This window comes from Haliotis asinina, chromosome 12 (genome assembly GCF_037392515.1).
Source record: "Haliotis asinina isolate JCU_RB_2024 chromosome 12, JCU_Hal_asi_v2, whole genome shotgun sequence".
In the NCBI taxonomy this organism is placed as follows: Eukaryota; Metazoa; Mollusca; class Gastropoda; order Lepetellida; family Haliotidae; genus Haliotis; species Haliotis asinina.
In genome coordinates this window covers 11,693,546-11,721,398 of record NC_090291.1, presented here as the reverse complement: position 1 = coordinate 11,721,398, position 27,853 = coordinate 11,693,546, and the positions used below count along the sequence as shown (strand labels likewise).

The following is a 27,853-nucleotide window of genomic DNA, read 5'->3' as shown; positions in this document are numbered from 1 at the left end:
AATAACACGGGAACCTGTGTGAATGATAGGAGCGCCCGTGTCAGTTTTACAAACGTCAATGTCAGTTCACGAGAACCTTTGTCAGTTCTGAGTGGGATGTTGTCAATTCCACGAGGACCTTTCAATTTCACAAATGTCAATGTCAATTTCACAATAACTATTGTCAGTTTTACGAGGACTTATGTGGAGCTGACGATTGTTTTGGGTGGAAATTCACGAAGGACTTGGTGCATTTGAAGTATATTTAATTTCGTGTATCCGATTGTTAATTTCTCAAGGGCTTATTGCCATTTTCACATCTGTCTTTGTCAATTTCACGAGTGCCCTTCCGTCCTTGATGAGGGACATGCCAATACCACGATAGCCACGTCCGTGTCTTAAGGTCATGCAGGAGCACAGGGTAGCCTAATGGTTAAAGCCTTCCCTCGTCACACTGGAAACCCGGGTTCGATTCCCCTCATAGTTGCAAAGTGTGAAGTCCATCTACAACGGTCTACGGCGACCAGATCGACACTCAAGGATTTTCTGAAGGGCAGTACAGGACATTGTCCAATGACGAAGATATTTTAAGATTCCGTTTCACAGAAAATAAATAATGTGACTGAACCGTAACTGTCCACAGAAGCATACATGTACACTTGTAACTGAAGCGGTTGTTAGATAAGAGGGTAATTAAACAATTCTTTACCTATTTCAGGGCTCAGAAACCATGAATATGAGACGATGAGACTAGAAGTCGTTCTCTCGAAGATGGACTGTGTGTCTGTACCTTCAATCTAACTTTATAGACAAAATTAAATTCTTAACGTATCATTGAGTACCTAGATTTGCAAAACAATAACCTCATACAAATGACCTGGCTTTGCATGTATTTGTGACAGACTCCACAGTGCAGTCATCTGAGTCTCACCTTTTCATGATCACTCGATATCATCACCTTTTGATAATTAATCGATTAATTCTCTCTTTTGCTACTAATACCAGTGCGGAAGGGTTTAAACTTTTACATATGAATATGTGTGGAAATATGATGTAAAACTTTAAAATGTTAACCATGTTATTTATATACTCTCACCAAAAAGAAACGCATAGTTGATATTGATATATCAAACATTTTTCAAATTTTAATGTTTCCTTTTTGTAGTTTCGAGATTATAACGCTGGTTTGTGTCCATGGAACGAATGTGCAACGCAAAAACCCATCTTCGGAAAGGTTGACGTTGAAGAGTGTCAAAGTGCATTAAAATGTCATGGAGAAAATGTGGTTCGCAATATGCATGTGAAGTTCTAGGGAATCGTGGGAAGGGACATTGCCTACACAGGAAAGGTCTTTTCCATAAGGTCTTTTTGTATAAGGCCTTTTTGCATAAGGTGTGTTTTCTTATAAACGGTCATTGACATTTTTAACTTAAAAAAAGGAGAATATTGCCAATTTTGTGTATCGAACTGTCCTAGTAAGTGAATGGTGCCTGAGTTGAGACGAGTCAGACGACCTTGTTCTGGCCGTGTGCTTCGACGGTTCGTGTGACGAGTCACACTTTCTGCTTCAGTGCCATTTTCTATTGTCTTATGTATGTGTGGTGTTCAAATTATGTTATATATTTAGATTCCTTGTGAGATGAGGTTCCATTTGATATGTCACATGGCATAATTGTTGATGAAATATATGTGTGTATAATCATTTTAATGGTTTTGGTGGCCATCTTGAAATTGGCTGCCATTTTGAAAATGCCAAAATGCAGGATATCAATATATGTGGATTCCTTGTGAGATGAGCTTTCATTTGATATATCACATGACATAATTATTGACAAAATATCTGTGTGTATAATAATAATCTTGAAATTGGCGGCCATCTTGAAAAGGCCAAAAGGTAGTATTTGCAGAAATTTGTACTTTGCACATGGCAATGATGTTCTGAAGCTTTCCTGAAAAATTCAGCTTTCTACTATTTTTTTCCAATGCCATGTCTAATGCTCCTGGCCTAAGAGCGCGTGTCTTCTAGACGTCAAACTACATGCGTGTCTTCCTGCTTGTCCGGTATGGTGGTGAGAATGTCATGATGTGGGAAGTGATTTCCTACAGGCAGAAATTTAACTCCACCGGCGTCCTACACTGAATTTGAATGCTGTTGAATTCAAACACTTATTCAGCCCATGCTGAGACGGCGCAGAGTTGTCTGGGAGCACACGATGACCACAACAGATATGGAAGACAACGCCCAACTAGGAACAGTCGCCCTGACCTATTGAGCTTTATGTAAGCTATACATGTAACACGTGGGATTTTATGTACTACGAAATGTGATGGCATCTGATCAGTATTACATGTGTTATCTCAATTTAACATTAGCAGGTATAATTCGTCAAAATACATCTATGCGTTTCTTTTTTTAAAAATATATTTCCACTGGTATTCTTGTGAGTCATTCGACTTTGTCAAGTGATAATTCTGCATAAACACAAACAAAAGAAGAAAAAACAACAACGAGCTTGTTCTGCCTTCTTTAGACAAATTGCGATCTTGGGACATGTCATGGTACACCACATTTCCAGTTTTGATGTTTTATAGAAAGGGTGGAGTCTTCAAGTCTTCAAACCCGGAAAATATTCTCTTACATCACAACTTTGTAGGACATCAATACGGTGTTATTCACGTGAAGAGGTCAGTCCTAACAGCCCAAACAATTCATCTTTCACGAACGTGTTTCAGAGTATCTGTTCCGTCTAACCTACTTGAACAAGCATGTATTTCTTCAGCAACCCATGCTTGTACCTCCTTGAAAATAGCGATTTTCATTGGCTTTCAGGAACCGATGCTTGTCATTAGAGACAACATCATGTTTGGTTGATACACGAGTGCGGGTACCCTCTGCCTACATCGATGACCATGTTGTTAATCACTGGATTGTCTGGTTCACACTGAAGTATTCGTACCAGGGTCATACATCTGAAAGATCTTTAACATGCACAATGTCCGCCCCAAGTCCTGATGATTTGGGTACCCGATAAACGAGTTGTTTGTTTGTTTTTGTCTTTTTTGGGACGCCTATGCCAGGGTGATCATGACCTTTGACATGTGAAAACTGACAAAAAGTAACAAAATAACTCTTTTCTTCAGAGAATTGGTATTTATTAACTATACTGACATAGATAAACTGAACAAAACAACGGGAATGTTCATACAAAATGTGCAACATTGCTTTAATTACTTGCATACACAACTCTCTCTCGCTCTGGTGACAGAATACGAAGGTCTGTTTACCGTTACAAACATGTCGAAGCAACGGTTCTCTCTCACATCCAGACGTATATTACCATGAACGTATCTTAAAACCAAGAACTCTAATTAATCTATCTTCTTTCCATCACTAGTTAATATTCGTTGCTCTCTTTCTGAAAAATATATATGCATATAGTCACCGTTCCTGTTACTCTGTCTATGTATGTATGTCGTCATCGTTCCTGTTACTCTGTCTGTCTATCAATCACTACTTTGTTGGAAAAAATGTTACTCTAAGGGGACAAGGAGAGTATTCTTAAAAATCATTCACAGTACAAATGTTTCTTTGAAATAAAACAGAAATTTTACATACAATATCCAAGAGTATGCAGCTGATGCAATTGAAGTTCATATATTACATGATAGTAATCAATAAAGAAACATGCTGTTGCACAAACACACATACGCAGGCATGTGACCTTCTTCACAAACATCCATGAAAAATACATCGCTGGATTTTGCATCCATGACAAATACGAAAATATCACATTGTTTTCTTTATATCGCCTAACGGACTGCAACGACTGACGGTGCGTAGTAGATTCGTTCATAATATATAATTGCTTGTAATAAGAACGATACAATCATTTATGACAGTGAGTTATTTCTGACCGAATCCAACTATATCAGGCACCAAAATAAATGTGATGGTACTGGATGTTCGCGAAATAATGAGCTTATCCCGTTCCACCGGTGACATCGGTCATAAACACAAGCAGAGGCAAGACAATTCTTCACATGATATTGTATTGTATAGTCGGATTATGGAATTTGTCACTTCGGTCACATTTGATAGATATGATATGTCCATAATATGTAAGTGAAGTTTACGCCGCCTTTGTCAGTTCTCCAGCAATATCACGGCAGAGGACACAAAAAATGGGCTTGACACTTTGTACCTATGTGGGGAATCGAACCTGGGTCTTTGGCGAGACGGGGAACCACTAGGCTACCCTACTGCACTCACAATATGTCGACTAAAACATTTCGATACCTCAGTAAGCCTTGAACGTTGTAAAGCTGATCAAACGTTTGATCAGAAGTATTTCACGACAACTGGAACACTTCTTTTACATTAAGAACAGCATATGAGATGTTCTCGCATGACAATAATCTTTTAAAAAAAAAGAACGTAAAAGGAGACCTCTTAGTGTATTGAGCCCTTTTTTTGGTTACCACTCGTGTCTTAATTTGATTTTAGAGGTTGGGAAGTATAATAGAAACTTTATGGATACCAGCGTGTTTATTTCGTTAATACCATGTTTCCACACAGATTCTTGTACTCCTGCCATGCAGTCACAGTCATGCAATAAAGAAGTTATCCATAACGTTTGTCTATATGCACTCGAGTCATTCCGGGATGTTTTTCTTGTAGTTTAACGTAATAGACGAGTGGCTACAGATGCCTTTCTCTCTTTCCTGACCGTTCATGTAATTCTCGGACGAGCTTCTGGCAGTTTACGGAAATTCCCGAATCATGATGATGCACCGGCATCATTTGTGTCTAGCACATTACGGAAGAAGCCGAGAGGTGACGAATGTATATTCCCGTTGTTTTGTGGGGAGCGTAACGCGACACGAGCCCCATTGAGTAACGGCTCCACGTCAAACACAGACACACAATTGCCAGGTAATTCCCCCTTTCTTCCGCTCAACTGTCAGATGACATGGGTACATGGTCGCGTTCTTCCTGTACAGACTACAGTTAATGTGTTTATTTCTTTTTTCATGTCTTCTTTCCCGATACTGCTTTCCGTCTAACTGATTACAGCAATGTGTTCTTTTTCAATGTTGCGACAGAAATTGATGAAAATTTCGGTCTGAAATGTTTCAGAAATCAGGACACTGACATCTGTCGTTCTAAAATAAAGGATAAAAAAGACTTGTTCGCTTGAAGTTGTGTACACTCTGTCAAACGTGACATCATGATCGATACCAGCTGACCGCAGGTTGAACATTTATGCTCAGATTGCTATTGAACATTTGTAGCAGATTGTGTTTCACATATCTACTGTATTCAATTACCATTTCATTTTCTTACCTCAGATTTTGCTTTTAGAATTTGAAAGGATTTCTTAATAATATTTCATTTCAAAATATTAATAAATATTATTTTTAGATATTAAATTTTACTGTCTTTACTATGTTTGAGCTAAAAAAATTAAACAGACAAAGAGTTGCATATTTGGTACAGAGATACCGGACAACAATTTATTTGATCTATTGATCTTTAGTTGGCAACATTATTTCATGCTTAGTCAGCACTAAATGAATATTTCCATTAGGGGTCATTATTAGATTATTTGATTCAAACCGTAAAGAATTAAAATTAAAAAAATAAGTCACATCATACACATCTTATCTTAAACAGTACATAGATTCGGATTTTACGCACAAATTTACAACATGAGGGGACAAGTATTTGCAAGTTCATTTCTTATTCCAATCGTCACTGAATCAAATTATTTTTACCCCAAATTGACTAGCCATAAAATCGTTTCTACACACTGCGACATCATTGAGTATTGGATGAGTACACAAAATCAGATTTGACAAGAGAAATTCATACAATTTACAATTATATAAGAAAGAGACTTGGTACACTTCCTTTTGACTCTCGACTCTCGGTGGAATTACGTTACAGGGTATACCACAGGGACAGGGAGTGAGAGAGTGAGTGAAGTTTTGGGCAATATTCCAATATCACAGCAGGGGATACCAGACATGGGCTCCACACACTGTCCTCATGTGGGGATTCGAACATTGGTCTTCGGCGTGGTTTTGTAGCTAAATGTACAAGGGGCATGTTCCACTAGACCACACAGATGCGTCATTGGTGCTTGGACGTCATAGTAGCAATACGAGTCAGTGCTTGATGACTCGGGTGTATGAGTTGAGGTATCCTACACAAAGTGGACAAAACGAAGTGGCTGAAGTATATAGAATGTCATCCGTTATTGACAAAGATCTGGATTAGTCCGAGTTCGGAAAAGACAGTTTGCGCTGAGTTTAAATACAAAGATGCAGGTATCCTAATCATTCCAAAAATGCGATCACTGTATGGTCGATGCCCAATACTTTCTGAATTTGCATAATTCCTTTGGACGTCATTTCCTGTTTGCCATCTGGGTTTCCTGGCACAATGGGTGGTATGAGGACATTGCGCCTTTGATCGAAGTTTGCTGATTATGCAAGTGCCAAATAACAACACAAGGGACAGTCATTCCGAGACTTTGCAATGAAATACATGAGCTATACCATCATTGATCGTGTACACTGTGAGCAGAAACAGTTTAAGCTTGAACTTTAGACACAGAAAACCTGTGGTGTTGCCATAGATTTCAAAAAGCGAGATATTTGACAGATCAAACGTCAGTTTTGACCTTAGTGGAGGACACCGTCTTTACGTTGTGTCATAGGATTCATAGGAAGAGATTCAAAGCCAGTCATGACCTTACTAGATGGCACAGAGGGCGTCTTGGTGTATCGACAATGTGAGGTTGTGCCGAAGTGTCCACGACCTTGAGGCGTTGGTCATGACCTTGAGGCGTTGGTCATGAGCTTACTCTGAGAAATTGACGGTATCGTGGACTCTGTGATGACCACAAACAACTGTGATGGCTTTGCAGAGACACACAGGGGTTGTCGTGATGTCTTCTCGTCGTTCTCATTCCTAAACCTCATCACATCTTCTTATATCGATATCAGAATCAACCATTCCATTCTCCAATGTTACCCAAGGCTGTTGAAGCTGACACTGAACTTTGTAACTTTCGGAATCATCATCATGTTTCCTCCTCAGGGTCAATGTTTGCTGAACATATAGTCTCTCAAACCATTCTTCACAAAGTCTTTGCACACTTGGTCTGCCTGTCTGGACTTGTACATCATTGCCTTCATGATTGAGTGCTCCGTCATGGCCGTTGGAACCATCGAGAGAAAGTTTGGTAACGTCATAATGCCTTTAATTCCTATGTTGACATCTAAACCTACAAAACAGTAGAAAAGCGGTGTTACGAAACTTTACAATATGACGCCCAAACTCAAACCCAAAATGATACACAACCTCACAACATTGCAACAGGAAGTGTAACTGATGCACCTCCAAATGTGTCGTTACAGATGAATAAAACCTTAAACGTTCATCCCATCGTCAGAGTACTACACCTTCACATAGGCACTTACGTTACATCACAGCCTACATTTTAAGCATAGTGGATAACGCGTATTAAAACGTACAGAGACTCAATGCTTCCATCACTTCCGCGTCATATTTTAAAATATGGCACTTTTTGTTACTCTGCCTGGAGCTCTAGGTAAAGGGAATAAACTCTACGTTTTCTGTGTGAAAGGATCCCAAAATGGAATATAGAGGTTCAGTTTTGAAATCGTGTAACCTTTCTATCCATCTTCATTTTTCTAAAATCTTGAAGTATGGTTTATGACAAAACATTATGCAATATTACAAATGCCACAACGGCTAAATGAGAAACGGCGACACAGGGAGAACTTGATTTACGTACTTTCGTGTTAAGAAAAAGAAACGTCAAATCATCTGCTCAGTATTGAAGATGAAGACATATTCCAACACAATTACCATTATGTCATAAATGGAAGCGTAAAAACATGTTTTAGTCCATCTCGTTGGCATGGAAACAAGACATTAGAACATTCGTGAGAGTCTGTTAGCAAAACACCACGCTTAACGACTTAATATCTTGCAGTTTCACATACGTTTAAGAGACCTGGAGTTTATTTACGATGACAAATATACGACGTTGGTGAATGTGTGGCCTTTGTGTTCCGGATAATGTTCATGGAATATGGTTGTCTTACAAGCATTATTTACAAAAATATAGGGTCATTAAATCTATCTTAAGACTGAATGGTACAATAAATACAGGTTTCCCAAATACAAAGTTTAGAAACATTCCTGCAATATCACGGTTGGTAAGACCAGAAATGGACTTCACAATGGGAATCGAACCCGGGTTTTCAACGTGACGAGCGGACGATATAATCACTACACAACCCCAACGCATCTTATTCCTAAATAAATGAAAGTGTTACCTGTGTGGAAATTGTAGCACCTTGCGGCGTCTCCCTCGGCGACAACAAACGTGTCAGAGTCTTCAAAATACGCCACCGTTTCCAGCCTCTGCGACAGCTTGATCTCAAACAGTCGGGGGCTGAATTTCATTAATTTTAGAGCGAACGAGTCACTCAACGAATGTTCAGAATTACTCTTGTAGGTGTTGAAACATTTCATGAAGATATTTCTCATCATCTGGAAAAAAATCAAATAAGATAACGTTATGAATAACCTCTGTGGTCTAGCGTGTAGCGTTTGCTAGGAGATAGAACGTCGGTAGCTCGATCGGATGTTCCCAAAACAAAAGGCCTTTAAAGATCGTTGTTGTTACCCTGCCTGGCGTTTGGGAAAATGGAGTAAAATTAGGTTTGGTCTGCTCGAAGTGAGTAGAACAAGTCACATATCGATGCTGATTTGTAGTCTGGTACCTCAGTGGGCGGGTCTACACTATAAGGCCCGCGAATCTCGAAATAGCACAGATCGGTACCCGTACACGGTCCTGTATAAGTCAGTTTGTCTGTCATGGTGGTCAACTTAAAAGACGTTTTTGATTGAATTGGTGTCTTAAGCTTCTGGCATTGTGACAGCTCATATGATATGGTATAATATATAATACAGTGATCAGGTAGCCAGACTTTGTCTGCCTTCAATGATCCTCGTCACCGTATTCCGCTGTTGTACCAGTTGCTTGTGTTGCCGCGATTCGCTGTACAGCATAATTGCCTCCCTTAGGCTTGCCAGGATTGAGGGTTAACTTTGATTCCCGGATCGCTCCATGTCTGTCAGAACCATACCCGTGCTGATGGGTTTCACCAGCGTTAACCAATGGCACGCATTACTTCGGGATTTCGTTTCTTATTTACAGAACAGTCTTCCATACGGCGTTACACCTAGCTCAACTTCTGCCATAAGGGTAATACAGGTTGGATAGCTCTGTGGTTAAAGCGTTCGTTTGTCACGCCGAAGACCCGGGTCTAAAACCCAAATTCTGGGACCCCCAGCCGTAATATTGATTGAATATTAGTAAAAGCGGCGTAAAACCCAACTCACTGAAATGGAACTGAAGAAAAATTTATTCTACGTGGTTTCATTATCCGAAATCCCATCTCCGAATAATAATGTGACTGACTACATATAACGTTATCTGACTCCGGTATCTTTACGAGTCCCTGAATGCTACTTACTGTATTAATGTCTGCAAGAAAAGACAAGCCAAACCAGACGTATTCAAGCAAATGTCTGAAACCTTCTGAAGTACGTTCCTCTTCCGTTAGTGGTATGCAATTCCAGTATTTTCAAAAGAAACATTTATGTCTGGGGGACTAGGAGGAAGCGGAATGAAGTGTAATAATTCACACACGTCCATTATACTCCTGGTGTTCACATCTGCTCTATTCATGCATCTCATACATAGATGTCGCTGTGACATTTATGTGCCGAAAATGCACAGTTGGATTTGAGTCTTGTCGTAAAGTAGCCTGACTAATGTCGCGAATGATCTATGGCAGTTCTACCCAATCCGTACATTTCTCCACGACTTCAAAGTCTCAAATTGCATTGTGGGATATATGGTCTTGTCGTAAAGTGGACAGGCCAATGTCGTGAGAGATCTATGGTAGCTCGAGTTCAAATATTTCTCAACGACTTTAAAGGACATGGCTGCATTCTCGGATATGTCAATTGGATCAAAATGTGAACAAAATCTATTGCATTCCTGCCTAATTCTCAGAAGAGCGGGCACTCAACTGCCTTCACTGCGTTCAAAGAAAAAAACTGGCCACTTTACGCAACCTGATTTACACATGCAATGCAAAAATCGATGACTCGGTTTTCAGTTATAATAGGGCACCAACCAAAATGTAATACCCCTTCAAAAGGACACCTCCCAATCCGCCTTTGTATAACCAGCTTCAAAGAGTTAATTAACCTAAGCGTACCCCTATATTTCTCCAAAATCTTTGCTATCGAGGCCACAAAGCATGTTTCAATTGCATTGGGAAACCATATTGTATATGATGGAGAATGCATTGCCCCAGGGAAACCTCAAATTCCATTTTGTAATAACTTTGAAACCATACATTAGTTCAAGATTAGAAGAAAATGTTGAACTATGCTGAGATGCACTTTCTACCGGATATTGGACAGAAAAAACGGAAGTTACCCCGTGAAGGACATTGTCAAGTCTTTGAGCACGTAGGGCTTGGATCATGAAGGAAATTACAACTTTTCGGTCCTAATGTCCTAATTCTCGCTGCTTGTCATGCAACTTCTATATATGTTTCTTCGAGACGATGTGTCTCGCCCGAAGTCAGTAGGGTTATTTAACAATTACTTAGGTACTGAACAGCATGATCCTCGACAATCTCGAGGTTATACGTTACTTTAAATCTCCACTATAGCACCCTGGAGATGGTCGAGGATGAACAGCATGTGGTTGAACGCAAAGGTCACCGAATTACAAAACCAGACTTTCCAAACTAGGTCATTCAATGAATGACTTGGTTAAGTCGTTTCAGGCGTTGAATGGCTGTGTTAGATGTTCAGAGACTTGTCAACTTGTCAACCTCACGAAGAATGCTATATTATGGCCCTTGCATGGGTTTCATCACTATTGCTTACACATTTAATCCGTGTGGCTATGACTGGCGGTGCTACCGGTAGAGACCGACGAGCTTACCCCCTTCGCGAACTCCTGGTATCAAGACTTACTTTCAGCAATCCATTCTCATACTACTAATTTCTATTTTGCCCTTACGTGTGGATTAAGTTTCGATAAATACTCGAAACGGACTTTTCATACCGTTGCCGTTAAGGTTTTGTCTGGAGGTACAGCGTTCGACTGGCACAACGATCGTGGGTCTAGTCCTAAAGTCGTTGTTGACAGTGTTGTGGCGCGCTCCATGTGTATCACCCGGAAGCGATCGCAGGGAAAATAGCATTCGGATTCGTTCGGGTTCAAACCTTTTCGAGGTAAAAGTTCAAAAGGTATATGCGAGTGTCCACTTTTGCGATTTGATAAGCTGTGTTCTGATTGATCAATCTCAAAAGGTTACCTGAAGCCACCCCCTACCAGGGTTTGTTACACTCAGTAGAGGGGTGTAACGAATAATGCTTAGACTACGTTTACTTAAACTGACCATGACGGGGTAATACAATGTAATCGTGTGTGGAATAGAAACCGGGGGTTTAGGGTGACTAGCGAACGCTTTAACCACCAGACTACCCCACCGTTCCCGATGTGAGATGATTACATTTTCGTTCACTACTACATGAAATGCTTATTGGCACTTGGGTACTCCACCGCCCCTGGTGATGAATGATGACAATGATCTCTTTAACGATAATTATGCCGGCGATAATAATGATAACGGTCAACGTGAGGTGACATGGGGTTTACCTTAATGTTTCGATCATATGACGACGTGCACTAGTGTGTACGTATGACTGCATATGCATGTACTAGCCTGACTTCAGATGGTTTTGTTGTGCCAGTTCAATGAAATTTAAGCACTGTCGCATTTAAGCATTGCCGCATTTAAGGATGAATACCCCGTTAGACACATTATACTGACTCCGAGCAGACCAGTCCTTGCTGTACCCATTAATGCCGAGCACCAGCCAAGGACCAACACGTTTTGACATCTCTTGGTATGACGGGGTCGGCAGTCGAACCCGCGACCTTCCCCGTCTCAGGGCGGACGCACTAACCACTACACCACCGAGGCGGTCGTAACGATAACGTTGGTGGTGACTGTAATTATAGAAATTAAAGCAAAGGTGATAACTACAACGACAACAGCATGACAAGATAATGAAGTGATAATAAAGGTATGATTATCTACTCACCGATCTATCTAGCACAACACGTAATGTTTTCACTAATGGAGATTCGCACTTGGGAACTATAAGCGTCATATAACGGGACTTGGAACTGCCAAATATTTTCAAAGAGAATCCCGTTAGTCCATCACATTCGCTTGTATCTGTTCCATAGGCTGTCAAGTCAAAATGCAGGTTATGGACCCGTCTCTCCGGCATAGGGACATTATGTTGTTCCGGGCGTTCAACGGCAGCCACCGCAGCGTACGCCTTACACGTATGTTGTACGAACTCGTCGCTAAGTCCCATCGTACGTACTGCTTGGCCGTTAGCTCCATCACAAACGATGACCAGTTTTCTCCCTGGGATGTATTCTATTTCTTTTGTATGCTCGCGGGTAAACTGAAAAAAGAGAATGCAACGGTAAAACAGGGTTGTGCTTTCCATTTCAGTGGTGACGATATAATTTACCAAACGTGCTGATATTCGACCGAACTGACAGTCGTTAAATTTCTTTTTTAAAGAAATATACTAATTATTTATGTGAAACGTGTCTTTTGAATAATTTAATATTAACTAAATCTATATTTGTATACGAAAGTATGGGAGATTAAGGGTTTCAAAGCGTGAGTTCTACTTATGCTATTTACAACCCATGGGATCTGTTTCAGAAGACACTCGTTGCTGGTTATCTGGTTTCAAATGTTTATACATATATCTTTTATACTTTCGTTGGTTAGGAGCATAGATTATAGATAAAAGAAAAATACCGAAGGCAATACTATTTTACGGCTTCGATAGGAAACAAACGCCCAAATATTGCCTGTTAGCAAGTCAAATTCAATCACAAATGTATCTAGTAATCCGTAGCCCGAGACAAGCAGAGGCCGCCATTAGACCATAATCCAGAGACGAACTCTTCGGACGACTACGAAACGTACTGGATAACTGGTTAACAGATTCTTTCTTGTTAGAAACCACATTTAGCAATATTCCAACTATATAACGACTCAGCATATAATTGAATCTGTACCAGACAATCTAGAGTTAGGATAAAGGGATGCACCATCTGAAAAAGACGTGACACTCGATAACACTCGTCACGTTTGCATCTATTGCTGAAGGCCATGAACTTAACTTCCATTCTAACCACGAACTTTACCAAGACATCGAGTTAAACGAGTTCGAGTTAATAAGTAGGAACACATCGCAAGACGTTTCACCCTTCCACAGCACATCATATGTTGACGGCTCGGCTAAACAGTACACATGCCATGCTCATTTTAGCTTGGACATATAACCTAACGCAATGACCTCCGATGTTGCACTGTAACATCCTTTCTGGGTTAGATTCGACCCCACCTTAACACACAACCTCTATTAACTTGCGATTGCCACAGTGTTGAGCATTTGCCCTGGTAGCACAAATTAAGGCTCGTGCCAAAATCCCTGCCAAATCTACTGAAGAATGCTGAGGCTTTGTGCAATGCTGTGTAATTTAGTTGACAACGTAGGATGATCGAACAGTTCACCCGCTTGATGTCTTGGCTTATTTGCGTGCCCTGAGGAGGGGCTTCCCCTTGATAATTTGTTGTTATCACGATAACCTGTTGTTTAAGATCTAAAATGCTATTATCGTCAGGTAATATGGCAGTATTTACATGCGTCATCATGGCGTTTCCCATTAAAGGGATCAAACGGGAGTCAAGTCATCTTGTTTTGTCTTGAGTTGCATGGGCTTTTCTTCTGGGGATTCTTAAATGTGATTCAGCCTTTATGTATTGTCTTTGAATAAATTTTCCAAAGAATCTTGGAATTAGAACTTTGTCAGCACGACTACTCTACTGGTTGAAAGAAGAACGATGACATGAATATAGAATGGAACTAGAATATTACTCACAGTGGGCAAACAATATGAAGCTGAATACACACGCGCAACGTATGCACACATACACACACACGCACGCAGACACACGCACGCACACACATTGTAATGGTGTATTACAGGTGTATCTGAAAGAACAGAACGTGCTTAACATTTACAGGAACATCTGGTGTCAATAACGATCGGTACCTTCATCTAATTTAAAGTGTTTCTCTCCAAATGGAATCTGTTTCGGGGAATGATGGTAAATTTTGTCTTTGTTGACCTTTTATTTATCTTGGATATATGCAAAGAATAATTATCGTCTAGCTTCTAGTTATATACAATCTATCATTCGAGCAATGTACTGACGTACACGAAGGAAAGTAATCAAGATACTATTAAGGATAATTAGAATAGGATGCTGCTGTCCGTGAAGACGTGGCTTTGTCACGGGGATGGATATCAGTCTCGCCTGTTTTACCATTAATTTCGTGTCGAGACTTAGATTAACGGAAGGTTATATCCCAGTCGACTGGTGACATTGCGTGCTGGGTATCGTATGTCATTGCGACGCGACATATTGATGGTATGTCGTATGTGTGGAATATCGTTTACATATTGTGGTCGGGTATGATGTATTTTTGGATATAATGCTTCTTCTAAACGGATATGAGTTTTCGTTTGGTATATTACCCTTTCCAGTGCCCAGTGATATTCATCATTTGTGACATTGTTGATTGCAGTGCTTGAATGAGTGAGTGACTGTGTGGTTGAGTAAGTGAGAGAACGGGTTAGTGAGAGGATGGGTGAGTTAATGAATGAGTGAATGGGTGGGTGAAACAGTAAGTGAGATTGTTTATATTGTCTATTTCCTCGATATTCCATTAAAGATCCCAAAGGACATTAGTAAACTATCAATGGACCAATTAAAATCTCATAAATATATCGATCGAATATCAAAAAACGAAAAGCATGAATAATGAATAAGGGAGGACAAAGGAATGTGACACCATTAACGATTTTCACAAATGACAAATACTTTCGACACACACTCGAGTGAGTGAGTGAGTGGGATGCTTTAAATATCTGAGGAACTATTTACTTGACATATCCCCCAGGCCAAAAAAACCCAAAAAACGACACAAACAAATATATCACTGACCTATCTAAACTCTGATTAATATATCGATCGAATATGTTAAAAAGAGAAAATGAATAATAAATGATAAAGGAAATAGGGAACTTTTTCTGACATTTCTGATCTCAAAAAGATCGTTCATTATTATCGCCCATACAGTTCTCATCTGTTGGACATGATGCAAAACTTGATGATGGCCTGACTCACCAGTGGGAGCGAGGATTTCATATAGCGAGTCCTTTGGGTCCACCGCATTGTGCGGTATTCAGTTGATGCACGTCATGCACCGTACGTGGGTGAAAAAACAAACTGTGAAGTGGTTGAATATGGTTTTAAGCCGTTTTGCACAATATTAGAGTTATACTTGAAGTCACCACATGTACGAATACAACCAAAGTTGAATATATGTTTTACGCCGCTTTGCAAATTATTGCAGCGATGTTCATGATGTTGATCACTTGTCTTATTGCTGTGATCTTGTGTCAAAATAAAATAAAATATACAGTTCATTATGTTTCACTATGGGGAAAAAAACCTCATTTGCCAAATGAATCTTCTGGACAAAACATCTTACACTGTTGACATTCGATCTGTGTCCACTGACTCAGTGGAAGAAGCAATCTCGTCTTTTTCATACTTCAAATTGATGACTTTAAGTGTATGAAGCCAGATTGCTCATTTCAGTGTTATCACTGCAAAATCATATCAAACTTCATCACAATATTCCATTTGTCTTTTCATGACAAAAACATTTATTTTATTTACATCAGAGATTTAGTTGTCTCTGGCGTCGTGGAAACGATCTTTCTTTGACAGTTTTAATAGATAGTTAACTTTATATCTTAACTCTAACACGAAAACGTGGCAACACTTCCTGTCACTCTTTCCGTCCTGTTTTCTACTGATCTGAAAAAAAAGTCACGTTTTTTGTTGAAGCACGTGTAATTACTGCTCTTGATAAAGACGTAGGGTGAGAGATCAACCGGGCACGTCAAACTGAAACTTGATGCAATAACCATGAACGATGAGGTCCCCTTTCGCCAGGCCTTTCTTGAAGCAACATCATGAAATTGATTTCTGTTGTTTCCATAAAAAAACCCCATAAAGAACACTTCTTATCAAAGCTAGGTAATAATTTCCACCCCCCAACCCCAACCTCCATCCCCCCTCTCCCTTCATCCCCATCCACTTCCTTTCCCTGCCTGCGTCATCAGGATATTAACCCCGTAACTCGCTGTTGGTGAGAGTGCATGTCAGGTATTGTGACGTCATGCCTCGGGCATTGAGTGTCATTTCTGAGATAGCAGTGCTGGATGGTGAAGGACGAAATACGCACGTCTTTGACTGTGACGTCAGCAAATACGTTTTTGATGAGTGGATATTTCAAATATTTGTCAGTCATTGCAGAAAATATAAATTGAAATGTTCATCTCAGGTCCATATGTGTAATATGAAATGAATGGCAGCTTGTGGAGAGATGACAGTTACATGTGTGTCGATAGCAATAAAAAGTATTTATGACTAATGGAAAATGATATAGTAATGACTGCTGAAAAATTAGTGATGACACCAGGTGTTCGCAAAAGCACTTTACGCCTGTCACTTAAACCTATTTGCAGATAAATGAAGTTTTATTTGTAGTTTAACACCACACTCAGCAATATTCCAGTCATATGGCTGCGGTCTGTAAACGATCGGGTTTGGACCAGACTGACAGTCAAGTGGAATATGGCGTTATGCCGCTTTTAGCAATATTCCCAGCAATATCACGGCGGGAGAATATATCTATGCTATTGGTATACGATGACATGTGTCAACCAGTCAGCTAGTCTGATCACCTGGGTCCCGTTCCACGAGTGAGTGAGTGAGTGAGTTTAGTTTTACGTCGCACTTAGCAATATTCCAGCTATATGGCGACGGTCTGTGAATAATCGAGTCTGGACCAGACAATCCAGTGATCAATAACATGAGCATCGATCTGCGCAATGGGGAACCGATGACATGTGTCAACCAAGTCAGCTAGTCTGACCACCCGATCCCGTTAGTCGCCTCTTACGACAAGCATAGTCACCTTTTATGGCAAGCATGGGTTGCTGAAGGCCTATTCTACCCCGGGACCTTCACGGGTCCCGTTCCACGAAACGATCGTAGCGCTAACATGATCTAACTCCAATACTTGAACATAGACTTACTAGTGGGATCGTTCTGCATCATACAAATCAGAGATCGAAATAGCAAACATCGATCGTTGTAGTGGGGTGCGTTGACGACCCCATCCATTTCGTCACATGTTAATATTTTCGAACCAGGACGCGCGAAGGATATGTACTATTGTGAACAAGGTTGTTCCAATATCAAAAGCACTGTCCAAGTCACTGAGTTGCTAGTTGCCTACTGCACTGTTGTTCAATGTTCAGAGTTATTAGGCTGACATGTCGGGAAAGTGCCGTTAAACCAAACGCACCATCATCTCACCGGCGGATGCAGGGTGGTGTGGTGGTGGTGTCTTGAAAATGTATGAAATGAACAGGTTATTTAACACGGGTGGAAGTGAAGTGTGCACCTTTAGTCGTCTCCCCTTGACACGTTCCTAAATCCAGGTCATGAACGGCTGTTAAAGGGTTGTCAGGGATGTACCAGATATTCCAAAGAGCAGCATTACCTATTATACAATTATTAATGGATAGATATTCCACCACGATATTCAGTTATACAGTGACGTGAAGTCAAATATGTAAGCCATGTGCTACATCCTCCGTGCCGAATAACACCTGAATCTTCAAACGTGTACAATACCCGGTAGTGGACCATCTGACAGATATGTCTGCACTCCAGAGCAGGTGTGTTTGTTGTAAATAGATCTATCTTCACCGCGGCCCCATCACAAGAACAGCTACATCTATTGATCAAAGGAGTTCACATTTCGTTCTCATGTTTTAAGTAACAGGCAGCTCTGAAAATATATCCTATCCAATTTTCGCAGGATTCGAACTACATCACTGAAATAGCATATATTTAATCAACAAATTAGACATACGCCCTTTTTTACATAATTCAAACGTGCTTAGGCCCCTGAACATGCTCAATTTGTATATCAGTATAATGTTTATTATCTAAACATAATTTAAATACAGCTTGAATTCGTCCGTATATACTGTATGCGATGTTTAGGCCTTAAGTTGCTTATACACTGAATCTGTTGTAACTGACAGTGTGTATAAGCTGCACAAGCTACACACCTGCGATGCAGAGACTACTTGGAACCTGGATCACCGTGTATATGCATGTGTGTATGACACAGGAACGACACGTGAAATGAAGTGATACTGCTGGAATATTGATAGAAGCGGCGTAAAACCAACCTCACGTACTCATTACTTATGTATGTAATGTTTTGAGTGGTTCAGATTTCTTTTCCTAACAGGTTAGGGTGTTGCTGTGTATGAAGTGAGATCCTAAATAATTCCTGTTCCGAAACCGTTCAGATAAAACATGCCAATATTTCCTTCTTATTAAGATTTATCATCCGTCATGAGCACGGCTAACCATTTCCTTTAGCAATATGAGCATGATTAAAGCGTACACACACTTCGTACAGAAGGTAGCACACTAGGAAACAAGATGGGTGTGGTGATAGGGAAAGTGAAGTGAGTTAATCATAAAGTCAAGAAATCAATGCATTCAGTGTTATTGATCGGATAAGAATACGTAATATATAAAAAGGTGTCATGCATTATTTCACTAATGATACTGATAAACATCTCGATGTTGTGTTTGCTGTTTACAATTGACATCTCACCACATGACAACTATAAGTGTAGGAATCGGCCTCAACAATTTATCCTTGAAGATCTTCTCACCACATTACTACTAACAGTGTTGGAATCGGCCTCAACAATCTATCGTTGAAGATCATCTCACCACATGACTACTATCAGTGTTGGAGTCGGCCTCAACAGTCTATCCTTGAAGATCTTCTCACCACATTACTACTATCAGTGTAGGAATCGGCCTCAACAATCTATCCTTGAAGATCATCTCACCACATGACTACTATAAGTGTAGGAATTGGCCTCAACAGTCTATCCTTGAAGATCATCTCACCACATGACTACTATCAGTGTAGGAATTGGCCTTAACAGTCTATCCTTGAAGATCATCTCACCAAATGACTACTATAAGTGTAGGAATTGGCCTCAACAGTCTATCCTTGAAGATCATCTCACCACATGACCACTATCAGTGTTGGAATCGGCCTGAACAATCTGTCCTTGAAGTCTTGGTCCTCATAAACCTGTCTCATGACAAATGAGTGAGTGAGTTCAATTTTACGCCGCACTCAGCAATACTTCAGCTATATGGCGGCGGTTTGTAAATAATCGAGTCTGGACGAGACAATCCAGTGATCATGAGCAGGCTTCGCATTTGGGAACCTATGACGTGTCAACCAAGTCAGCGAGCCGGACCACGCCATCCCGTTAGTCGCTCCCTTCACGACTCCATGACAAATGAAAACGAATGGCTTACATAGCCAAACAATTCACATTGCTTGTTCATTACATGCTAGTGTATCTGGCTGCCACGCATTCCCATGGTTGCGTTTTTGTGTTTTTCCCAAGTTTTCGTAATTTGTTATACCAGCCGTGTTATACCAGCACCAAAACACTCGCGATGCATGCAGACATATGAATATAAGGAAAGCTCATTTATTTCCAATTCTGTTTCTGCTTATGCGTTTCTCTTTTGCAGAGTTATGTTTAAGGGCAGCTCAATAAGTTAAATGTCGGTGTGCTTATGTTTTAATCCAACATTCGCGCACGCATGCACATACGCCCCTCGTCATCATCCCCGCTTCCGTATCTTGACAAAACGTAAACAAGAGAAACATATTTTAAGTTATATATTGCCTCACACACGCGAGGGGAAATCTAGCGCGTGAAGAAGCAGTCCAAGGTGAGTCAAGTGATTGGATCGTTCGATCACGCATGAAACACGGAAATAATGGAAGATTTCAGTAGAGAAGAATCTTCACCTCATTATTCCCGACTTTTACTGGTCACGTATATGAAAAATACCTCAAGGTCGGAATTTGTTTCGTGTATTGAATATCATATACGACCGTTCTTTCCAAACATCGTTTGTTTACACATTCAAAGAGAGGATTTGGGCCTCAAAATACACATACACACACACACCAAAAAAACGATTATTTATTTATCGATCAATATTGGTCAGACTCGACGTCGACCTCTGGACGCAAGACGCAAGACGGGGACTCCTCTCGACCTCGCGAATATGGTCATTAGACTCTCGATAGAATGTATGGTAAATGCATATGCAGGCAATGCTGTTTTTAGTGTAGACTTCTGTTGCCGTCAGATGTAATTCCTTAAATTGAATTTTGGAACTGAGTCGGGAGATTCTAAATCTAATTTGATACCTCACATTTCAGTTTGGAACCGGGTCTTTAGCTCAAGAGGTGACCTATCTACAGCAAGATTACATCAAATTTCAAATCTCGGCAAGTTTATATGCACGTTACCATTATCCAAGTCGATAGGAACTCTATAAAATGGAACTCTACTGTAGCAAGTAGTTACAGACAGGTACAAAGCGCGACTGCCTCGGAGTGAGTGAGTGGATAATGCTTTATGCCGCTTTATCAATTTGGTAGTTATTCCTGGTCAGCTATGTTTTAACATTCCGAACGAATTTTTCAAAGATATTTAGAAGTTGGAGTAGTAATAAACGACAGTCTTAAGGAGAACAACTTCTTGATTTATTTTTCACGTTGCATAATCCATCTTAAGAAGGGGCAAGTACTGTCCCAGAAACGCTGTAAATGATAAATCAAGAAGTTGTTATCCATACGATTTCGCTTTTATTCCTAAAAAAGGATTCGTATGATTATTGGTAGGACGAATCTTATCAGATAATAATTAGCCTGGTCCAAAGTGAAAATTGTAGCATAATGTCTGGCTTAAAATAACAAATTAATCAAAACATTGATGAAATCACAGTGATGATGAAATCACAATTCGTGATGTACATAAATTTTATTTCAACCTGTTGCATGTAATGCACTGTTACGATCCAACCAAATCGTGTTTTTTTTAAAAATCAACAATCACTCACTCGACTCATCAATGATACTCTTTTGGAACGTATAATTAGAGTGTTAGTTGTTTGTTTGTTTTGGTTTCACCTTTGTACATAGAAAATAATGAATACATAAATGTGTAGAGCTAGGCATGCACACGCCGCCAGACACTTAAAGACACTTAAAAAGCACTACGGTACGCAAGTTGGATAAAATGATTAAAACAAATTGCATGAAGTTTTCGGATGAAATAAAACATGACATGCAACAGTGATAGAAATGTTTATGATTTTGTTAGTCGTGTCGGGGTGATATTGTGTTTGAATCTATCGTTAGATCCTCTCATTCTCGGTTTGTCTTAACAATACACGTCTTCATATGTTATTCCATTCACATTATTCTGTTGACGTTCTGATGAGCAGAATAAATTATGTTAACAAACAAAAAAAAAAAAAAAAGATATTTCTTAGAAATCAATATAGCAACCGCCATTGTAATGTTACAGAAACAGTTAAAATAGGATGTGATTCTTCATTACAGAATACGTTTTGCATTGATCATGACTGATTCTTTACGGTTCATGGCTTACAAAGTAATGTTCTGTCTCCTACAAAAGACAACCTGTACCTATGTTGAGACGTGGAAGGCTCGTTTGTTTCTTATTCACGCCGTAATCTGCAATACTCCTGTCACATGACGGAGGTTTATAAATGAGTCTGGACTAGGCAACCCAGTGATTAATATCATGAGCATCGGACTATGCAATGGGGTTGCAATGACAGCGAGCCTGACCACACGGCCCCGTTAGTTCGAATCATAAGCATAGGCTATTGAAGACCAATTATTCAATCCGGATTTTCAAGGGTAAGACGAAGACATATTGGTGTGAAACCACCAACAAAGACACCACCCGGATGTATGTCTCAGCATGAACGGTTTTTGCTGAAGGCGAGGCGAAGCGACCATGAGGAAGTGCTTATTTATGTGCTGTATGTGTATGTTTCACTGAACTGTACTTCATGTATTCTGAAACAGATTTCACCACGTTGAATCAGCTGTTGTGACCACATACATATGACTTAACTCTGTTAAGATATCCAGGATTAGACGTCTGACACGTGGGTACAACCATTGACATATCCAGGGATGTCAGGGCTAGCGACATATCGATTTCTTCACAGACAATTTATAATTAAGGCGAGAATTCAGTTGTAAGGTATCTATTGTAATCAGACAATTGTTCTTTTATTGTTAGCTTGACATGAGGACAGATTGTGGATAACCATTGATCAATATGCATTGGTGTCAGGGTCATGGAAAAAATCGATGGATTCACAATGATATCAGATATTGAGTAATTGTCATTTTTCTATTGCTGGCTTGAGACTTACAATCAAGCAATCTTCAGTTCACTGATAAAAGGCAACGTACATTTTGTTTAGCTGATCCTGAAAGTTTCTAATCCAGAACTTTATACAAATTCTCTGTTCGGTTTCCGTCGTATTTTGTGTATACATTTTGCAGAATCAGTTCACTAATGCAGTTGTTTTCCGTGAAATGTTTGCAAGTAAAACGTTGACAACAGCGTCCTTGTGCATAATTTAGGGAATACAACGTAATGGCGGATGTGGTGGGACAACACAAGCGGTAGGTGAAGCTTTTTTTCTAGCCAACGACATTACAGTAATTACAAGGTCTGTCCAGGGAGGCCTGGTATTATCAAAAGGACACACACCTGATCGATATTAGTCGTCTATGTATAAAATATATTGTGACATAAATTCTATCAAATAACCGAAATAATTCTGCTGAGACTGTATCTTTCACATTTATTGTTAACATGTGCAAGTCGAACGTTCAAGCTACTGGTCAAGCACCGTTTCACAAAACGTGACCGAGTCATTGAGTGAGTTAGGTTTTACGTCGTTTTTTGGCGATATTCCAGCAATATTACAGCGAGGGACACCAGAACTGGGCTTCACATATTGTATCCGTGAGAGGAATCGAACCTAGCGGGACGAGCGAACGATTTAACCACTAGGCTAAGATAATATGTTGAAATGATGAAGTGTCTGGTAGGCTACCCCTCGGTCCCTTTAAGGGAATCGGGTGGCCAGACTCACTGTCTTGGTTGATAAATGTCATCGCCTCCCAGTTGGGTAGCTCGATACTCAGGCTGATGATCACTGAATTGTCCGGTCCAGATTTGATTATCTACAGACCACCGCCATATAGCTGAAATATTGTGAGAGGTTAAACTAAAACGTCTCACTCTAAGACATTCATCACTTCATCTGTTCCCAACACATCAAACTGACACAACGTAATGCATAGTGTCTGTTAAAACGGCTTCAAAACATACGAAACACCCACTTCTGAAGAAATATAACACACAATAAAAACTGTTTAGTACATCTTGCCTGTTCACGCCCAGAAACATCTCATAATTGTTATATCATCCACGACACAAAGACCACATTTTGAAAACCACGTTTTTACATACCTCATAGCAACCTAAACAAACAGGTCTCAAGAATATGACGAAACCCTTTTCGTCAGTTATATCAATTACATAACCAGTGAAGACTTAAAGAACGTTGTGTACTTAAAGAACAGGAATCGAAGCCATCAACAATTTCTTTGAGCCTGGAAACCCCAACCTTCTTTTGTTCCTTTGAATCTCGTTGTAACTCATCCCAGATGTTAATGGTAGATTCGCTCATGACAAGCTAGGTTCAGCAACAAAACTTTCATCAAAACAGTCAAGTATCAAAAGAACGGTAGGAGGTCTGGCTGTGAGGATATTCGTGTCATCGTGTTCTAGACTCAACACTCAAAGAAAAACTGGGATGAAATGTATGGAACGTTTCAAAGCTTCCAAGATTTCCTGAAATACATTTGAAGATAATATACAAATGGAAAACGGATTATTATTATCAATATTTCATTTTCATTTCACCAGAATAATTGCTCCCATGGTGATACTCCAAGATAAACGAGGTTATCGTTTCCAGAAAGGTACAATGTCAACGTTTCAAAGCTCTTTGGTGCCACATGATTTAACGATAACATATCAATTTAAAAGATGTTTTTGCTCCTAGCAATATTCAAGACAGTTTTGCGGGGATTAAGCACGAGCAAATATCTAGCAAATAAATGCTTTAGTTCCCGAAGTTCGACATAAATCTAAGACTGTCATAAGCACGAACAAAGAAACACTTTTGTCTGGTCGTGTGACCAAGAGAATGGTTGGGTGTCAAGTGGTTACTGCGTGCGCTTATCACACAAAAGGCCCAGGTTTGAATACCAACATGGTCACACTAATATAAATCCAATTTCTGGTGTCCCCCACCGTGATGTTTAGGGAGATTTTGCCCAAAGCAGCACTATTTCAGCGGCAATACCTCTTTTACCAGCAATAGATATGTTCCCGTCACATTTATGTCCCAACGAGTGATCTTATTTCAAACGACTTTAAGTCAGCTGTTAAGAAACGTAATCCACACTTTGGGAAAGTAAAAGTAAACATTAACGTTCAAATGGAATTGGAATTTAGCGACATGCTAGCGATCAATAGAAAAAAACAAATGGAAATGGAATTAAACGAGATGCAAGTGAAGCACTGGTGTAAAAACATTGCTGACATCTGTTCACAGACCAAATTATACACATAATTCCAAAACAACATACCTTTACCCTGCAGCGCCGTCAAATAATTTCTTTATCACCTCAAAAGTTATGCGTTAATGCAGGTCTGATGTATAGCCATTGCTCTTCCAGACGGATCCCAGTTTATCTGAAGGCGTGACATTATCAACCAAGCCAACTCCGCAATAGATCATATTTTCATTACTGGTAATTGCTTCATTATCCCAAAACAACTTTTACATTTGTGATCAATAACATTCTGATGAATTTCCCCAATCAGATACTAGGTGTAGTATTTATGAATCAGAAGCCAGCGATAATTCTGATTATGGCGACCAGATCCACCTCCAGATAGCGCAGGGTTAAAAGGAACATGCATTTACGGGAAACAATGTCAGTATTAGTCATGATCGTAATGTCATGATTTACCGACCCTTCTCATCCGGCTCCCATTAACTTTCCTTAAGGAGATGGAAATTTTCAGGTAAATGACGCTTCCTTAATCTGGATTCGGTTTAACCGTAATGCCAATGTTTCAGACAACTGATACGCACAATACGTAGACACACGCACGTACGCACGGACAGATATTCACTCCAACAAAGACCAGACAGACACTCACATATTGAGACATTCGCCTATAGCAATGGCATCCCATCTGGACAAAGCTAATCTGGACGAGGTGTCCGGCAAATCGGGGTTACACTTTACACCGATGCAGTTTTTAAAGACGGTGTCCTTCGTATGCCAACTTATCCTGATTGACTCTTGGTCTTACTGAACATCTAGCTCCAGTATACGCGCTTTGTCGCACCAAAGAATTCGCGAGTAATATTTGTGTGTGAGTTTAGTTTTACGCCGCAATATTTCAGCTATGTGGCGGCTGGCGATTGATATAGTAGTTTACCTAGGAGTGGTAAAGACTTTCACAGGACTAATAGACCCACTTTGTGAACACTGAACACAAGCCGATGGAGCAGCGTGGAATGGAGCCGTTACGGAACTCAGCATGGGCCATCTTTTTGACAGATTTATACCTAGATATATAGGCGCAAACACACCACATTGTCCTAACTCAAAACAATTACTATTCAAAGGATGCAGTGACTTTAACACTAATTCGCTCGATCAATAAAGTGCAGAACATAAACTTCTGGGACTTTTTCCCAAGGGAGGTAATTAGTGACGTCAGCCATCTCTATGTTAACTGCACCTATGCTGTTTCCCTGCTTCCCTAAACCACTTTATTGATGGATTGTGCATGAGGAAGCATAAAATATAGGTTTCCCAAGATAAAGTTCAGTCTTGGCCCGTCTCGGACAGCGTCCGTTTGTCACTCCGAAGGATTAATTGCAGCAGCGGAAGTTTATCCGTTCAATGGCTTCCGACTAACAACACATATCCATTCATAAAGTCATGAATGCAGTTTAAGGTGGACTCTCTATGCCACGGGGAACGCATAAATGACGAAAATAAGCCGAAGAGACCGTTCAGGTTCTATCAAAATGTATTATCGATTTACATCGCACATGAGAAGTAGACTTTTGTGAGGTGACATAGAATAATGAGATATGATCGCTGAAGGGAACCAGACTAGAATGTCGTAGAGTGGACCTGACGCATGCAAATCCCATCGTTTCTCTGTTGAATTATTCGGAAAAAGAAATATAAATTAAATATTAAGCAGCAAAAATATAAACTCTAGTCGTGGCAGCTGTTGTCGTTTTGAATACTGTGTACAATGTCTTGATCCTGAGTCTCCATAAAACGTTCGTAACTTTGCGACTTGTAACTATACAGTTTATCATGGGCTTACGGACGTTGTAGTGCTATGAGCGCATATAGCTCTTCTTCTCGAAACGTTCCTTTGATCTCAGTCAATGTGTTACGAATGGGCATAAGACGTTCGTACGGCTACGAACATTTCATGAATAGCTACTCTGGACTCTGACTAGGATCGCGGTAGTGAAGTGTGTTTATATGTGTGAAAAATGTTGGATTCTTAATAAATAGGTTTCATCTGAAATATGAACACCGATTTATGAGTAAGCATCATAGCACATGCCTCGGGCATGGTGACGGTGGACGTGGCCCCACACATGGGCAAAGTATTCCATTTCATTAATAGACCCGCTGAGTCTCAGACGAGTCTCCAACAAGAAAGACTTGAATTATAGTAGTTACTACAGATTTCGTCCGTTGACATGGAAACAGAATCTGGTTTAATCTCTTTTCCAGCTTTTATCTCAGACAGAGTAGCTATCAAACCAAACTATCAAATTCTAACAGTGTTTAAAAACAATTACGTCATTTATAGAGTAGGAAATAGAGTAATTGGTCTGCTGAGATTACTGCTGAAAATGAAATCGAACAAGATAAACGCCAGTGTTTTGCGATACACAGACCGTTGACTTAAATTCCATTGACCTCGGAAGACCTTGGGCGAAGGCCTTAAAAACACGATGTCACATTACTGTAATGACATCACCCATCCTCTGTCACAATGTCACTATCGATAATGGCTGAGAGGAGATTTGTAGCACAACGTCACATTGCAATTGTAGATTAGATAAATTTACTTGAAAGCATTGTAACTACCAATGACCTATTGTAGAAGCATCTCAACCAACACGAACGCTGTGCCAATCACGCGACGCCATGCTGCAGTATTGATGGATCTGTGATGAAGGAAAGTGGTAATTCCTGACATATCCGTCTGTTGAGACATGACTCCAAATGTAAGAACTAGGATACCTGCCATTGTATTAAAAGAGATATCGCGTTGGTGTCACGTTGTCGCCAAATATGGTAAAAACGTGCGGTCAGATGTACAAAAAATATTTCTTTGACATTTGCTTCTGTGTATAAGACGCTTCCTACCACGTCACCAGTTCAACTGTATTTTGA

General features: G+C 40.0%; 1 protein-coding gene across 2 annotated transcripts in view; it reads right to left on the bottom strand.

Moving 5' to 3' along the window:
- Positions 1-3,110: 3,110 nt before the first annotated feature.
- The window catches only part of LOC137258116 (uncharacterized), a 115,615-nt gene continuing 90,872 nt past the window's right edge, over positions 3,111-27,853 (bottom strand). For both annotated transcript variants that reach the window (XM_067795677.1, XM_067795678.1), the window contains 3 exons: positions 12,221-12,595; positions 8,353-8,569; positions 3,111-7,271 (listed from right to left, as the gene is read on the bottom strand). In XM_067795677.1, coding sequence (XP_067651778.1) covers positions 7,087-7,271; positions 8,353-8,569; positions 12,221-12,595 — 777 coding nt within the window. In that variant the 3' untranslated portion in view covers positions 3,111-7,086. The remainder of the gene's footprint in view (positions 7,272-8,352; positions 8,570-12,220; positions 12,596-27,853) is intronic.